We start from the raw sequence: 17219 nt of genomic DNA, 5'->3' as shown, positions 1-17219 counted from the left end.
GGCTGAATACGTTGTTGGACAACATGTATGCGGCTTCCTTGAATTTTCTCCTAAACCAATGTTCCTCTCTGTGCAAGATCTCAGCTTGGGACCACTCGATGTTGTGTTGATGAGTAGTATAGCTAACGTGGTTCTAGATACAATGGTAACCATGCCATCGAGCTGTCCATCGAGAGCGTAAGGGGTGCGGTTGTGTGGGGTGAAGAAGCGTGTCAAAAAGGCCTTGTTGTCGAAGAACAATGGTGTGCCAAAGAGTTCTTGAGCAACCCTTGTGTAGATCGTCAATGACCAGAGGGTTGTGATGGTCAATGACCAGAGGGTGTTGTAAGAAGAGGCCTCGACAGGTGTAGGTTAGCCGTGTCGTAGAGCCGTTTTGGCTCAGTGGATGGTCTTCGGGCAACCCTCTTCGACCCTCTTCGGGCAACCCTTTTCGGGCCGGGGCACCCTCATCAGGCGACCCCTTTTCGTAAAAGCAGGCGTACGCCAATGTGTTCGTTTCGTAAAAGCAGGCGTACGCCAATGTGTTCGATGAGTCGCCAGTTGACCTTGAGACAACTTTGTAGCAGTTAATTAGGATATCGTTGCATTGGAATACTTGTTTGCCTGATAATAAACCAGATTAGCTGACCTTAAGGTCATATGTATAAGTAAACATGAATACTTTGTTGCACTTAATTAGGATATTTTCGTTGCATTTTGTTGAAATATTTGTTATTTTACTGATAGAAAACCAGATTAACTGACATTAAGGTCAGATGTATAATTAAACTTTAATACTTTGTTGCATTTCGTTGGAATATTTGGTGTTTCACTGATAATAAACCAGATTAGTTGACCTTAAGGGTCATATGTATGATTGAACATGAATATTGTGAAAAAGGAAATACGTAATTTATTAACGTTTATTAATTAGTAGGTATTCACAATGTATGAGTTATTTTCAAAAATTCATCTTTTTTAGATGACAATAAGTATACATAACAAATTTCTGGTAAAGCTAAATATTTTTTGAGATTAATATTTGCATATTCATAAAAATCTTCAACAGTTGTCCACCAGAAACCTCTGTAAGTTATGGATGGTTTATGGAATTGTTCAATGCTATGATGTCCGCACATTAATCGGCTTTTGAATGGAACAATGGGATGAAAGTTTTCGTGTGATCCAATAACGTATCCGCACCTATACTTTTTTCCTTTGTCCTTACATGTTACTGTAGAATCTGAAAAAATGAAAGAATAATTACAAAAATGTTTGAGGAATATTGTTGGTTTATCTTACATAACGGTATTGATTTTTCAGAGTAGAAAGCTGGATATTCATTCAAAATAATCGTATCTGGATGTACTTCCATTAATAAAAAGCTACCATTTTCCAACTTGTATGGTGTATTGATATAAATAACTTTTGAAGTTAGGATGTTGCAAATTTGTGAAAGTAGAAGAATAATGTACAACAAATACATATTTTTATCGCTGTGTGTGTTTCTTTGAAAGCAACTCGATTACTACTAGACGTAACAGTTGTATTAGGGATGTTTTATACCATATACGTCACGTGAAATCTGTTCAACTATACATTCTAAACATAATATATTCGGATAATTTGTTTCTCCTCCACATTTAGTACACTTATATTTCACTGGTACAGGCATAATGATGTGAATGATGCTATTGGTTACTTACGAATGACTCCACGATTGTCTGCATAACGTTTATCAATTCTCAGATGCTTCGGCGATTATAATTCAAAAACGGTTTTCTTTTTGCAATTTTTACAATACTGTCTTGTACTTCTTTTTGATGCTTCCTTATTGTCTTTTGGAGTATTACACAGTTTGCAAAATAATACGTTTTTTATGGATTCTTTCGTTTTAAGGTTTATATTTTCTTCTGTTTTCTCTTTACAGAGTTGTAGTAAAGTTTTTTCCATATCTTCACATGCTTTCAATAAAGTGTCCTCGAATAAATCGCTAAAATCCATCTTTTGATTTTCACTGAAACAGAAAGTGTGTTGGAGGTCGAAAAATTAAATTCCTCATGTGTGGTTGTTGAATGAATAATGAACAGTTTTGAAGCGGTTATGATGGTTATGCTGTCAGTTGTTGTCTCCTCAACTGACTTCTTGAATCCCTCTCATTCCTTATTCTTTGTCTATAGGACCCAGAATCCCGACGTTGATGACAGGGTGGACAAAAGTTATAGGCTGATGAAAAACTTTCATAAACTCTCAAACATCTCCTGTCATTACACCGATACTTTGAAGGACCATTGACTTGAGGGATTTCGTTTCCATTAGTGCTACTAATAATATTTTCCTGGATTGCTTTGTTCATAATGCTCTGTAAAATCACAAATCAATCGGAAAAAGAACTCAAGATAGAAACGTTTTTTCTATTGTGTTAAAATATAAGTTGTGAGTTAATTAATTGTAAAAATGAATATTACAAGTGTGGATTAAATTTTGAAACCCCAAGGCAATGTATCACTTGATAAATAATTTACAATTCGTTTGTCATCGAAAGGAGTTAATGCAACTTTTCTTTGATTTATTGTATATACCTCATGTTTTTTACTACGAATCAGATTTTCCGTTACTTCAAAATGTTCATTTCTGAATAGACAATCGTAGTAATTTTGAAAATTTATTGTTTTGAGAGAGGCTCTGGTGACACCTTTATCTTTTTTAATTATCAAATTTTCCCCGTCATTCTCTCCATGTTCTACTTTTATCGCATACATTTTCGACTTCAAACCAATGAACTCTTTCATAATTTTTCCATTGTTTTCGTCTTTCATCAAACCTAAAACTTTTTTATTTACCAATGGAATTCCGAATTGGTTATCTACAGCATAGTCTGATGTATCAAATTTATATATGTCCTCTTTGATATGTGCATAAATGTCATCGGTGAAAAAGTGGTAAATCAATGAATCAGTATCTGTATACAACAATTTCGCATTTTCATTGAATTTAGGTTTGATATAATTATAATGAAAGTCATATAAAATAGTTTTTGAAATTTCCAAAACACTGAAACCCACATAAATGGGTTTATTCAGTTTTATATTGACTCTTTTCATCTCAATGATTACCATATCATCATCAAAAATGGTCAAACTATGAAAATTCGGTTTAGATATGTAACTTTTTGCTCCGTATCTACCCTCCCACTTAGTACATAATTTAATATCTTTATATTTACGACAGTTTTCTATTGTTTTCCCAAAGACACTATTGTTCATTAGCTTATAAAAATTTTTCTCAAATTCATTTTTACTGTTTTGTCTTAACATCGTATTCAAATCAATATAAGTTTTTAACCATGGTATTTGTTTAAATTTCAAAATTTTATGAACTCTGCTGATTTTGAGACCTAAACTGACTGCCTGTTTCAAATTTCTATAATGGATAACATAATTTTTCTTATCGAAAAGTGTTGTTAACAATTTTGGATTTTTTGATGATGATATGGGTGGAATCATTTTTTGAGGACATAATGGAAGATCTTTATGAACATTTTGAAGTTCTACAGGATAATCTAAGTCAACTTCTAATATGTAACCATATTCAGAATCATTAGGTGTATTAAATATATCTTCAGAATAGAAATCAGTATTATTTTTCCATTCAAAATCACCTACAGGTAAATATTCTGATAATGCTGTACCATACAAGTTATTAACATCGTAGTACATGAGATATGATGAGGGTTGATCAGGGTTATACTCGTTTTTCATGTAAATATTATTAGCTTTACCATATCTATTGCTACATTGAGATATTCCTCCTCTTATACCCCTTTCAATAAACATTAGCTTATCTACATCATCTAATAATTCCAAAGTAACCTTTGAAATTTTTAAACAACTTGCATAAGCTAGACCTGGTGCAGTGTAATATTTCAAACATTCCAAATCGTATGTTTTCATACATACTTTTCGAAAGTTTTCGAAAACGTCAGCCAAAAGTAATACATCTGTTTTCAAATATAACTCCATATATTGTTGTAAATTTTGAATTTCAAAAGTATCCCATACTTTAACAGCGTGTGAATACTCATCTTCTGTTACACCACACTTTCTCAATTTATTGAAAAAGCATTCGATCGGTGGTAATTTGTCAATGTTCATTTTATCCCAACTATCAAAATAATCATATGGAAATATACCTTTCTTAGATAAAAGTTTGAATTCCTCTTGATTTTTACAGAAACTTTTTGTGATTAACTTTTCTGAATGATTTAAATATGAACTCAATTTATCTAGACTACTTGCCATGAAACGAAAAGAGTCTAGGAATCGGTATGTTATACTTGTATTGTCAATTTGTTTACTAAATGATATATATTTTTCTTTATTTACTGGTAACAATCTGACAGCACCAGAAATCTCTTTCGCTAAAGCTCTAATAATGAAATGGCTATCGTAACCAGATAAATTATGAAAAACAACAGGTATCATATTATCATTCTGATAGTTAATGTTGCAAGGGGTGGAATGGGCTGCACCCCGAAATTTTCCAGATATATGACAGTGGTCCTTAACCTTGATCTGATCCTCTGTGAATGGTTTTAGACAAATATGACAGTTAGTGGCTGAATCGAAATCGTGTTTTTGTTGAGGTGATAGCGGAATCATTGGAACCACATTGGAAAATACTGAATTTAATTCGAAAACTAGCTGTTGTAAACGTTTGACGAACCAGCTGATACAATCTTTACCAGTATATAATTCGAATTTTGATTTTGAATTGTTGAAAGTACACAATAAGTAAAATGCTACACTACATGGAATATGTTTTTGAAATTTTCGAATTTTCTTACTAGGTTTCACATCCTCATATTTTTCCAAAATGCTTTCAATGTCTGAATAAATCACAAACGGTACGGGTTCTTTATTTTTGAAGTCTGTGAAAGATAAAAATTTTTCTTTTTCAGATGGTAGAGTTATTTTGGTTTTATTCATTTTTCTACAGGTAAATATATGGGTGTTCAATACTTCCTGTGAATAGAAATGGTTGAGACATTTGGTACAATAAAACTTTTTGTGATTTATGTCACCACTTTGTCCACACAACAACCGCGACATGTCTTTTATTAGAGCAAAATGATAAATAGTTTTGAAATTATTCACATTTTCATCTAAGTCCATCAATTCCTCTTCATCACATGAATCAACATCATCGAAATCATGTTCGGTTTGAAGTATTAATAAATTAATTGTTGTTAAAAATTCAAGATTACTCAAACGGATAGGAACGATTTCCTTTTTTTCAATACCGAAAACGTTTATTGACATATTATTCATTTTCTCAAATTTTGTTATATCTTTAATTTTAAGTGGAAATTCAATCCCTTCATATTTCAATATATTAGAAAAATGTGGATATGATGATTTTTTACAGACATTAGTTGCACATGGATGAAGAGCTGCCACAATAGACCAAAGAAAACAGTACGGATCATTATTTTGAATGTTAAGGACAGCCTTTTTATTTTGAATGAATTTAGGTACTTCAATATATGTGGAAATACCTACATTTATCGGTGTATAGTTATTAAGGTTCACCTTCAATTGTAAAATTTCATAAAGGCTCCAACCGCTGTCTTTTTCTTGAAATTCTTCAAGTTTTGTCAAAATATTATGTTTGATATGCTCATCGTAAAATAATTTCAAATCTGTATTCGAATCGAGAATTCTGTTTTTCGTTTGAAAATGTTTGATGTCAGTTTCACCGGTTTGAGGCTTCATGAAATTCGCTAAAAATATAACGTTAACTTTCAATAAAGTTTTTTTCAATTCTTTCCTAACTTTACATATAAAAGATCTGTATGCTTTATCGAAGAACTCCGTAGGATCCTTAATTTTCAAATTAATGATTGCACCAGTCCTTACACGACTATTGAAACATGATTCTAAATCTTGCCAAATTAAATTTCTTTTTTTGTTTTTATCAACATTTTTATGAAAGTTGAATTTTTGTTTAAAATATTTCAATAAAGCCAAATTCGATTCTAATTTGGAAAAATATTTTTTGTTCGAACATTCGTTGAATTTAATATATTTTTTCAAAAGTAAGATATTTTTGTTCAAAAATTTAATCCACTTGCAATACTCAGCTTTACTTTTAATCAACTTACCAACTTTTTGAATTTTCAACACAATATTATCGCTAACTTTTTGTATTTCTGCACAGGTATTCATTGTTGTTTAGTAGCGTGAAAATGATAAAGTGAATAACGAACGATAATCAACACAGTTTTAATCTATTCTCACTTACCTTGCGAATGATGTCAAATTGCAATCAGTTCAATTTACAAACCTACTTTATAAGATTTATGCAGCACTTATTTGCTAATGAGTTGTTATTTCAAATGCGCGCTATTTCCATAAATTAGAGGTCATTTTTAATTATGTGAATCATGAACTTTAAACGTCTGTTTATCGCAATGAATTAATGGAAAATCACGTAATTGATACATGATAATGCACTCGCAAATCATGAACTTTACATGTTTGTTATGGTAACACGGTATTGATATTTCTTAATAGAAAAATTATATCACGTACTTGATACATGATAATTCACTCGTTTATCATTGCATAAACAACATAATTACGATGTTATTCATTTTTATCAGCACAATTTCACAGTATAAATTGACGGATCTGTGTCTTTGGAAAATCATTCTAGTTACGAGTGAATCGAGATACAACAACGAAAATGTCGACTATTCCAACAACTTTAATTATCAATATTACAAATACAAAAATGTTGCCCGTTAATATGGCAATGGTGGTGCTTAAACAATTATTCAGGTAAGTCATTTTCAACTGATATTATTACTTGTGTTTGAACAATTTTTCATATTGTTATAGATATGGTGTGAAGCAGATTGTAAAAAAATCTGAGGACTGTATTTTAGTATATTTAAAATACAGTCCGAAGATGGTTACTTTAACCAAGAAATTTGGTAATTTGCCAGTGAAAGTAACCCGGGCAATGGCTGAAAATGAAAAGGAATTGGGGTTTCTGGAAACAGCAGTGAAACGGTTCAATTTCAATATACAAGATGATGATGACGTGGACGCTATTCCATCACCTCCACCACCAAAAAAGTTGAAGGATTCATCATCATCATCAAAAGAAATTCTACCGCCTCCAACACGATCACTATCTCCTGTCATAATTGAAGATTTTGAAGGAGAAAACTCTCAACACCCTACTTATTTCCAAGAATCCCAAGATTTTTTGTAAAATTTATTTATTATAATAAAATAAACAAAATTGAGAAAAATATTTTTTATTTCTGCAATGTAGTAAAAATCACATGTATAATGAGAATGTGTGAAAAGTAAATATTTCATTATAAGAACAAGAATTCAGAATTTATTTCTACAGTGAGAATACCAATATTTCAATAAAAAAACATTTTCTAGTGCACAATTCAAACTGTTATTTAAATGATTCATACAATGGTGTGACTTGAGAAAACTTTTCAAATTTTCTATTGCAGGACATCCTTCTTCATACAAATCGGAAATTTCATTTTGAATGAGTTGACTTAACCATTTTTTCTTTTCACAACCTTTCACACTTATAACAGCATCAAAACCAACACAATTCTTGATGAACTCCGAAATTTGTTCGTAGTTGATGGTTGCTACTGTTGTTGTTGTTGAACTTTGCTCATGCTGCCATGACAATCCATGTAGATTATTTGTACACCAGTTCATATGTTTTTTCACATGAGGCATATATTGATTGATGCCTATTGGTAAATTAATCATTCGATGGTACCATACTCCATTTTCAACATTCAAAATTGCAATTTCTTTACATAAAAAATTTCCTTTACCATATTGAAAACCTTGCACATCGATGATAAACATGATACCACACTCAATGACACCGTAAAAATAAAGTAATATACTGATTCATAGAGTATTTATAATACGAATGCTGATTACGCAATATTTCTCTTATCTATCCAACTATTATGTTTGTCATCGAATCCTAACCATTTAACGAAAACTTTTCCATTCTTTCTTTTAAGTACTTTTTCTACGAGATATATATCAGGATGTTTTACTTTTTGTAATTGCTCTTTGTAAAAACCTCCTGAAATATCTTGCTTTTTATCATCTCTCAGTAAATAGGTTACAGGATTTGTCAATTGTACTTTTGCTATCGTGAAAATTTCTGTTGACCAGTTTGGAAAATATTTTTTATCGAAAATTCCTCGTAATTTAGATATGCGTACATGATCTCCTACTTTGAATTTATTATTGAAGTCAATTTGTTTGATATGATTGTAGGCTGTGTGAAGTAATTTATTTTCATCTTTTTTACTCACTTCAGCAGGTTTCATTTTAATGGTTCTATGAGTGGAATTGTTATATTTTTCCAAAATATGCTTCAATACATTAAGCCACTTATAGTTACCCTGAAAATTGAATTCTTTATACATCCAAGACTTCATTGTTCTATTGAATCTCTCAATTATTGATGCTTTCTTTTCACTGAACGTACTATAATGATTAACTTTATATTTTTCCATCAATTTCTTAAATTCTGAGTTGAAAAATTCTTTACCTGAATCAGTTTGTAAATTTTGTGGTGATTGTTTACGTAAAACTTCTTCCATAGCTTTGGACACAGCATTAGCTGTCTTATTTTTTAAAGGTAGTGCCCAAGCAAACTTTGAAAAACAGTTTATCACAGTTAGAATATATTTATATCCTTTATTCACTTTAGAATATGGTATCATCTCAACTAAATCAGCTTGAAAAAGATCATCGAAACCCTTAATGATTACTCTTCGTCTTTTGAAATTGATTCGGGCTTGTTTATGAAGTTCTTCAATAATATCCCTTTTAACATCAGTTTGAAAGTTCATGGTATGACGGTCAGAAGAAAACTCAAGAAAATTGATGAAATTTTATTAATACATACACTATCTGTCATACATATTTCATAAAACAATGGTACTCATTTTCTAATTCCTGGATCCTTTGGATTTTTGTTTCGAATTTGATTTGGTGGTTGTGCTCTCCTCTTCTCAAGAATTCTGGAAGCTTTGATAATCAAACGGTTTTGTTATCAAATAAGATTAAAATTCTCCAAGCTCTTCTCGCGAAATCTTTGGTCAAAAATTTTTTGTCTATGTGAATGTTCTAAAATTGGATCTATAAAAGCTGAACTGCTCCGAATACGTCGCTGAAAGCGTGTTCGATCAATGGCAAAAAATTCCCAATAAGTTTTTCTTGCATTTCTATAGGCGAAACTCCAAGCAAATATGTAATGAACTTCATTTTTCTTTTCATTGAAAGTTATTCTATTATTACTACTCATCATAAAACTCACTCTAGAATTGTTTCACAGAATTCGTTAGTGGATTGTATCTGAGTAAACGATCGTGTAAAATCAAACAAAATGCTGATGTATTTGCAGGAATATTTTCACTGGCTTCGAAGTCGAGTCTTATATCTTGCACTCCTACCTTTAAACTATCATTTTGTCTACTGCAATCAATAACAAATAGAGGTGCGATATCGTGAAACTTAGTCAATGTAAGACAGGGCTCTCCAGAAGTTTTATAATAGTAGGATTCTTGAAATTGAGCGAAGAGCTCGTAAAGTAATGCAAACTGGTTTTTCTTGAAGTTCAAATTCATATTATCGTAAGGGTATACATCTGAGTTGAGGTGAAGTTTGATGTTGGTAATATTACAATGATCGAAATGACTAATATTTTTCTTGATCTGATTTTTCCTCTGAGTCTGAAAAGCTACAATGATGAATCGAGGTTTTTCCAATTGATTAGATGCTTTCACATTCCAAGAATGAGTCATTGTTTGTTGTAAAAGTGGATATTCGTGTAGTTCCCAGCTCCTGAATGCAATTTCTAAGTCACGTCCTTTTTCAATGTACTTGAGTAATCGCAATTTTTCTGTATCGGAAACTTGAACATGAGGAATTCTCCACAGAATTTTAGTTAAATTAACTTTGGGTTTTTCATTATCCTTTGTTGATATTACAGAATTTACGTCACTACTTGTTCTAATGAGTACCAATTCTTGGCGAATGTTTACGATTATTTTCTTGAAATCTTCACAGAAACCCAAAAGGTGTTTCAGGGGTATGTAGACGTTGAAGTATCCATTCGAATCGGATACTTTTGGATATTCCAAATGATTCCAACAGGCATTATTATATCTATCACATTCACTACTTGTATAGGAGATGTATCCTTTAATAGATGATGTTATACCTGGATTCCTCACCCTGTCCACTACTGTGCCTCCTATCTCATATCTTATCTCATCGAACAGAAATGCCATACCATTATTCACAAAATTTAATGTTATACTAGGTTTATTTTCAGCATCGGTTAATCGTCCTTCGATATAAAGGTAACTTTGGGATGGTAATGTATAAATATCTTGAGTTTGAATAGGAATTCTAATTTCATCAGAATTATTGAATGTCGTATTTGCATAAGGTGGATGACTATGCATCTCGTAATTAGTTATAGAATCATCCATCAATACATGTTCACCAATATTCAATATATTAAAGCTCATTTTTGCGTTTTTTTCCTCCTTTTTCCACTATCTAGTATTTTTGTTTTTCTGCTACTTCTGCTGCTGCTGCTGCTTCTGCCACCGCAAGAACACTTGAAAAATAATAAAATTTGTCTGAATCTTGAACTGATGTTGACTTTGAGGTTACACCAAAACTCGTAAAAAGTAGCCGTTTTGACACTTTGCCACTTAAAGTACTCGAAAACCAAGTGAAAGAAGAAACTGTCGATTTTCTGATGTTAACCGTTTAACAGCACTTCCTATAGTGACACATTTTCCAGGATCTTTATCAATTATACTATGTGCTGTTGTTGTTGATGTTGTTGGAAAAGTTGTAATATTATATAAGAATACCATCAGAGCTGCTCTTTGAGATGAAGTCTTACTGTTATCGTTTCCTGTTGGAAATTGACTAAATTACCCTCTTGATCATTTATTTTAAGGAAAACCTCATCGATATGTCTGGTGTTGATTGGTAAATAGATAACATTTGCAACTTTTTCAATAATTCGAAATCCACTTGGTACGGTGGGGTAGAACATATGTAACAAATGTACGGCACTGTCATTATTGAATGAATTCGTTATTAAATTGCATTCAACACAAATCGAATTCACTTTGGAGATATTGATTGGAAAAACCGATATATGTTTTCTATTCGGTTGTAATTTCTTTTTCTCGAATCCCAATAGAGGTGCCAATGAGTTAGGTTTTTCAAAATGAATTGGTTTATTGGACATGATTTCATATCTCAAAGTATTTCGGTTTGCATACAATTTCAGATCGATACTACTCTCAGAATTTTCCTCTTCTTTAGTTATGATATTTGAAGTTTTCACCTTGAGTTCTTGTTTCGTACTTTCTTTCGATTTCACTTCATTCAATTGCCTCATAATTTCACTCTCTATATCAGATATTTCATATGAACCAGGAGGAATCTTGATTTTTGTAGACCCAATATAAAAAATATTATTAGTCTCATCCACATTCGGTATTGTATTGAATGTTACAAAGTCAATCAATCCTAAAACATAATTTTTTGTATCGTCCAGTATGATAGGAGGATTAATTTTAGACGAGAGAATCGAATCTCGGCCTGATAAGGTGAACGTATATGAACACATGTTAAAGGTTATCTGTAGAATGAAGAGAAAACATTGATTGCATACATGTTTATTGAGAAAGAAATTTCAAACATAGTTGTCCGCAATTAACAGAATTATATGATTGATATACAGTATGATTATAATTAATGAGACAAGGTCCATCTGAATTGAAGTATATTAAAGCTTCCAGAGGTGGCCTCAGATTACCATAACTATCAAAATAAATTATATGAGAACCATTTTTGCGGTAGGCAGTCCAATGAGTCCCAGGTCCAGCTTGTTTATCGAGATTTATTATTCCTCTTTCTTTTTTTCGGATTTTTTTCGGTAAATTATCTCTCATATAGACCGATCTGAAGAATGGAATTTTTAAATCCTTTGCATACTTTATCAAGTCGATATTGGATAACGGACGATTATGAGGAATTTTTTTCATGTTTCACCTCTCCCTCTCAAACGGTGGTACGATTCAAAAACAACCCCAAACCAGTTTTGTAAGGTCTTAAATAAAATCCTTTCCCCAATGCAATAGATTCCATAGTTTTATTATGACGTTGAGCTTCTTCTAACTGATTTTTTGCAGATTTAGCATCAGTTACAGCTTTGGCAATTCCAGCTGCTCCCCCTGTTAGGGCACCGAGTGCACTCAACCCAGCAAAAATTGGAATCAAAGGAAGTATTCCACCTGTTTTGGGTATTTTCACAACACGTGTTGGTCTAATATTCAATTTTTTTGCAGATTTCAAAGCTACCGTCACAGCTTCTCCTAAAGTCTTTGGTTTTTTACTGATGATTTGTTTTTTTATTTTTCGTGTCGCTGTCATGAAACACATCCCCTTTTTATTCCTACATTTCTTCACAATTTTTTTCTTCCTAGAGATATTTTTCCTCTTATTTTTAGATTGTTTTCTTTTACATTTTTTGACAACCATCTCGTTATGAATTACTCGATACACTGACAGATTCACCCTATTACAGTAAATATTTATATGGATATTTTCATTTTCTTATTATCAACATTTTCAAACTCTTCCTCCAAATTTCGTTTTTTAGGATTCTGCTGCTGCTGCTGCTGAGACATTTGTTCATTTATTCCTTCAATTGAACCATTTTTCTGAATATCTGACTCGATTTGTTGCTCTAAATTTTTTCTTTTCGCAGATAATTTGGGTTTATTTTCTCTTGAGTTGATTATTCTCATTTTTTTATCTGGGATAACAGGTATATCGTTGAGGAATTTTCTTTTAGTAGCACGCTTCAAGTCTTCTATTATATCAATATCCATAGGTTCATTTTCTTCTTTGTTATCGATAATAAGTCGTTTTCGTCTCGGTGGCGGCGGCGGCGGCGGCGGCAGACGTTTAGTCTTAGATTTTTTCTTATCAACTCGAATAATTTTATTTCCATTGATACTGTTGAGAAGTTTTAAACACTCTTCAATATTCTTCGTTACATCTGTTAGTCGTTTATTCATTCCACTCAATAATTGAATACATTTTCTCTTGATATTAGCAGTTAAAGGTGTACGATTACGACGTTGTAAGCCCATACCTAATTTGACTTTTGCCTTCATGGTACCTGCGACTGCTAGGGCAGCCATTTTTTCTCCTAATGAACTATCTTTCGCTTTGAATCGCGTCATAGCCTTCTCAGCTAGAATTCTATCAGCTTCATGTCTACGATTCAAATCTTTGGTTTGTGAATAACTTATATCATGATTTTTACATGCTTCATCTAAACCATTTATACCTTTTTCACCACGAGCCAGACGTTTTTGTAATTTTGTACCTGGTCCGCAATATTTATATCCGGGTATATGCAATTCAACCGGTAAATTATTGATAGCGCTATTCACCAACCCATCACCGTAACGTTGCATATTAGATCTTTTCGCGTATAAGTTTGAAAGTTGACTGATTAAAATTCAGTTACCTCAAGTATTTTATTGGAAATAGATATGCAAGGTATTAAAGTAATTCCGCAAAAAATTGCTCTACCAATCGAGAATAATATATTTGAAACAGAGGAAACTTTCAAAAAGCATGGTATGCTATTCCCCTCTACAATAAGGTGTATAATTGTTGGACCTTCAAACTGCGGTAAAACAAATTTAATGGTGAATATGTTGGAGCATGAAAATGGATTGAAATTTGAAAATATATATGTGTATTCTAAATCACTTAATCAACCTAAATATAGGTACTTGGAGCACCTGCTTAAACCAATAAAAGGAATCGGATATTACGCATTCAGTGCCAGTGAAAATATAATGCATCCGTCTGAAGCTAATCCCAATTCGATTTTTATTTTTGATGATGTTGCTTGTGATAATCAGGAAGTTATAAGAGAATACTTCAGTATGGCGAGACATGCTGCTGTCGATCCATTTTATTTGAATCAAAGTTATGCAAAAATACCCAAACACTTAATTCGAGACAATGCCAATTGTTTAATCGCTTTCAAACAAGATGATCTAAACTTGCGACACATCTATACCGATCATGTAGGAACTGACATGACCTTTGATACCTTCAAGGTGATTTGTTCTTTATGTTGGAGAGAACCTTATGGATTTATTACTATTTTTAAAGATTGTTGTCTCAATAGGGGTCGTTACCGCAAAGGACTCGATCACTTCATACACATTCAAGAATAAAAATGGAAACAAACCACATTATCAGATTAATACCAGTTCAGACCTGTTGTAAACCAGTTCAAACCTGATAAAACCTGTTCATAACCGGTTCAAACCGGATCAAAACCAGTTCAACAGACCTGATAGAAGCAGATCAAGTGTCGGTTCATTCTATTCAAATACCTGATCTATTCAAAACCTGATAGAGACCAGTTTGACAATGAAAAGTGAAGACATAGAACTGAAAAAAAGGCTCATTAATAAACGGAAAATTGTTAAAAATAAATTGGAATTTTTGAAACATGGTGAATTACTACATGAAAGTATGTTCAATCCAATTACAAAACACCTGAAAAATATAGAGAATAAATTACAAGACAAAATTCCTAAATTAGGTGAACAACAAGAAACATCATCTGAAACATATAAAACGTCTCCAATACAACAATACTTATTGCAAACTCCAAAAAATGAAAAGATGTTTCCCAAGATTCCTCGTCGATTATCAATGAAACTACTATCAAATTCAGAACCAAAAATAGAAAATGTTTCACATTCTGATGATGATGATGAACCAAGTGAAATCAAGCAATCTATTGTAGAAAATATTCAGTCTGAAGATGAAGAAGAAGAAAGTCATTCATCTGGAGTTAATCGTCTGAAAGATATTACACAAACTTCATATATTGATTATTTAAATCAATATGATCCTCTTCCAAGAAAGTATATCAATGAGATGCACCATGATGTAGACAAAAAAGAATTCGATCACAAATATGGTGTACGACTTGATGAAAATACTGAAAAACTATCAATCGGAGATTCAAGACTGCACATTGATGGTCCAGATGTAATCGTTAAAAATAGAAGATATAAGGGTACACCCGGTCTATATGAATTACTTTTCAAAAAATATCCTGAAAATTTCACCGAACAAGATCAACAAAATTATAAACAAATTGTTTTGAAAACGAATGCTCACCGGCGGCATTATCAACCAAATAAACAAATTGACGGTAGTAAATTGCAAAAATATAAAAATATAATAGCTCCAATAACTGGTATATCGGGAGAAGGTATGTTTATGGAAGCAAATAACAATAAAATAGATTATATTAGATGGGATGATCCAAACGAACTCTGCGACAGATTACGTTTACTACTATCCTCAAGGCAGGCAGGTCATTCAGGTCATCAAAATGAAATAAATTCCATTATTGAAGAACTGCGAGAAGCTAACATAATTGCATGAGAATTCAACAGAATTCATTAGAGAGAATGGAAGTCGAAGCACGTATGCATTTGATACACGAAAGAAATTTCGAAACTTTTGAAAGTAGAATCGAAACTTTTCATAATTGGACACATGAATTTCCAAAAGATAAACTTGCTGATGCTGGTTTCATTTATACTGGTAAAGGTGATATTGTTGCGTGTCCAAAATGTCACATTGAAGGATTTGAATGGAAAATGGGAGACGATCCGCTGATGGATCACTTCAGATGGCAGCCAGATTGTATATTTTTTGATGGAAATACATTGCTCTCTGGAAAAGAAACTCAAGAAAAACCACCCAAAGACAACGTTCCCACAAATTCAAGTAATATTTGTAAAATATGTTTAGAAAAAGAAATGAATATATTATTTGTACCATGTAAACATATAGCATGCTGCATTGATTGTTCTATCAGATGTGATAATTGTCCAGTTTGTAGATCATATATTGAATCATTTATAAAAATTTTTATTACATAAAAATAAAACATAAAAAACGTAGCAATGTTATTTTTATTATTACACTCTACTTGTTATTATAAATCGAATGAAACCTTGTATTCATGAGGAATTACGTATTTTCCAATTCATTTACAAAAAATATCCATATTTAATCATACATATGACCTTAAGGTCAGCTAATCTGGTTTATTATCAGGCAAACAAGTATTCCAATGCAACGATATCCTAATTAACTGCTACAAAGTTGTCTCAAGGTCAACTGGCGACTCATCGAACACATTGGCGTACGCCTGCTTTTACGAAACGAACACATTGGCGTACGCCTGCTTTTACGAAAAGGGGTCGCCTGATGAGGGTGCCCCGGGCCCGAAAAGGGTTGCCCGAAGAGGGTCGAAGAGGGTTGCCCGAAGACCATCCACTGAGCCAAAACGGCTCTACGACACGGCTAACCTACACCTGTCGAGGCCTCTTCTTACAACACCCTCTGGTCATTGACCATCACAACCCTCTGGTCATTGACGATCTACACAAGGGTTGCTCAAGAACTCTTTGGCACACCATTGTTCTTCGACAACAAGGCCTTTTTGACACGCTTCTTCACCCCACACAACCGCACCCCTTACGCTCTCGATGGACAGCTCGATGGCATGGTTACCATTGTATCTAGAACCACGTTAGCTATACTACTTTGATGGGTCCAAACATGGTCTGCTATTCCTGATTTGCTGGTTTCCCCTCGCTGTGTGTGTTTCTTGTGCTCGGCAATGCGAACATTCAATGGCCTCTTAGTTTCACCAATATAGGATTTTCCGCACTTGGAATCGCAGTCCGTGTTTGTTGGCCTGGTTTTCGTGAGGCTGCTACGGATAGTGTTACCGGATCTGAAGCAGGTTCTGATGTACTTGTAATCAATTCTTCTTATCCTCTCCGATAATCCTCTGATGTAGGGAAGTGCAAGCACTGGTTGTGACGGCTTCTCTTCCTTGCGAGGCTCCTGCTGTCTTTTAGCCAAAGTCTCTTCTACCATCGCTTTGGAGTAGCCATTCCGCTGAAGATCATTTTTGATGATGTCTTGTTCCTCCTCGAGACCTCACTTCGTAATACAGAGCCCAAAAGCACGGTCTAATAGAGTCTTGATGATTCCTCTTTTAGT

The 17219-nt window shown here is 32.9% G+C and overlaps 2 protein-coding genes and 1 long non-coding RNA gene across 4 annotated transcripts in view; 1 reads left to right on the top strand and 2 right to left on the bottom strand.

Moving 5' to 3' along the window:
- The window catches only part of LOC111506736 (uncharacterized), a 465508-nt gene that overhangs the window by 306258 nt on the left and 142031 nt on the right, over nt 1-17219 (bottom strand). The window lies entirely within an intron of this gene.
- On the bottom strand, nt 885-5978 carry LOC141484639 (uncharacterized). 2 transcript variants are annotated; one of them, XR_012466718.1, is made up of 2 exons: nt 1282-5978; nt 885-1222 (listed from the first exon to the last, which is right to left on the bottom strand). It is a non-coding gene; the product is annotated as an uncharacterized lncRNA (long non-coding RNA). The 2 variants fall into 2 exon arrangements; XR_012466717.1 differs by having other exon boundaries at nt 1686-5978.
- Nucleotides 6068-7313, top strand: LOC111503456 (uncharacterized). The gene is made up of 2 exons (XM_023157751.2): nt 6068-6821; nt 6882-7313. The coding sequence occupies exons 1-2, from the start codon at nt 6727-6729 to the stop codon at nt 7258-7260; spliced, it is 474 nt and encodes a 157-aa protein (XP_023013519.2). The 5' UTR covers nt 6068-6726; the 3' UTR covers nt 7261-7313.

Source organism: Leptinotarsa decemlineata, unplaced genomic scaffold (genome assembly GCF_025532065.1).
Source record: "Leptinotarsa decemlineata unplaced genomic scaffold, Ldec_3_MD MMD2_tig00026282_RagTag_RagTag, whole genome shotgun sequence".
Lineage (NCBI taxonomy): Eukaryota > Metazoa > Arthropoda > Insecta > Coleoptera > Chrysomelidae > Leptinotarsa > Leptinotarsa decemlineata.
This window is presented reverse-complemented; position numbering and strand designations above follow the sequence as displayed.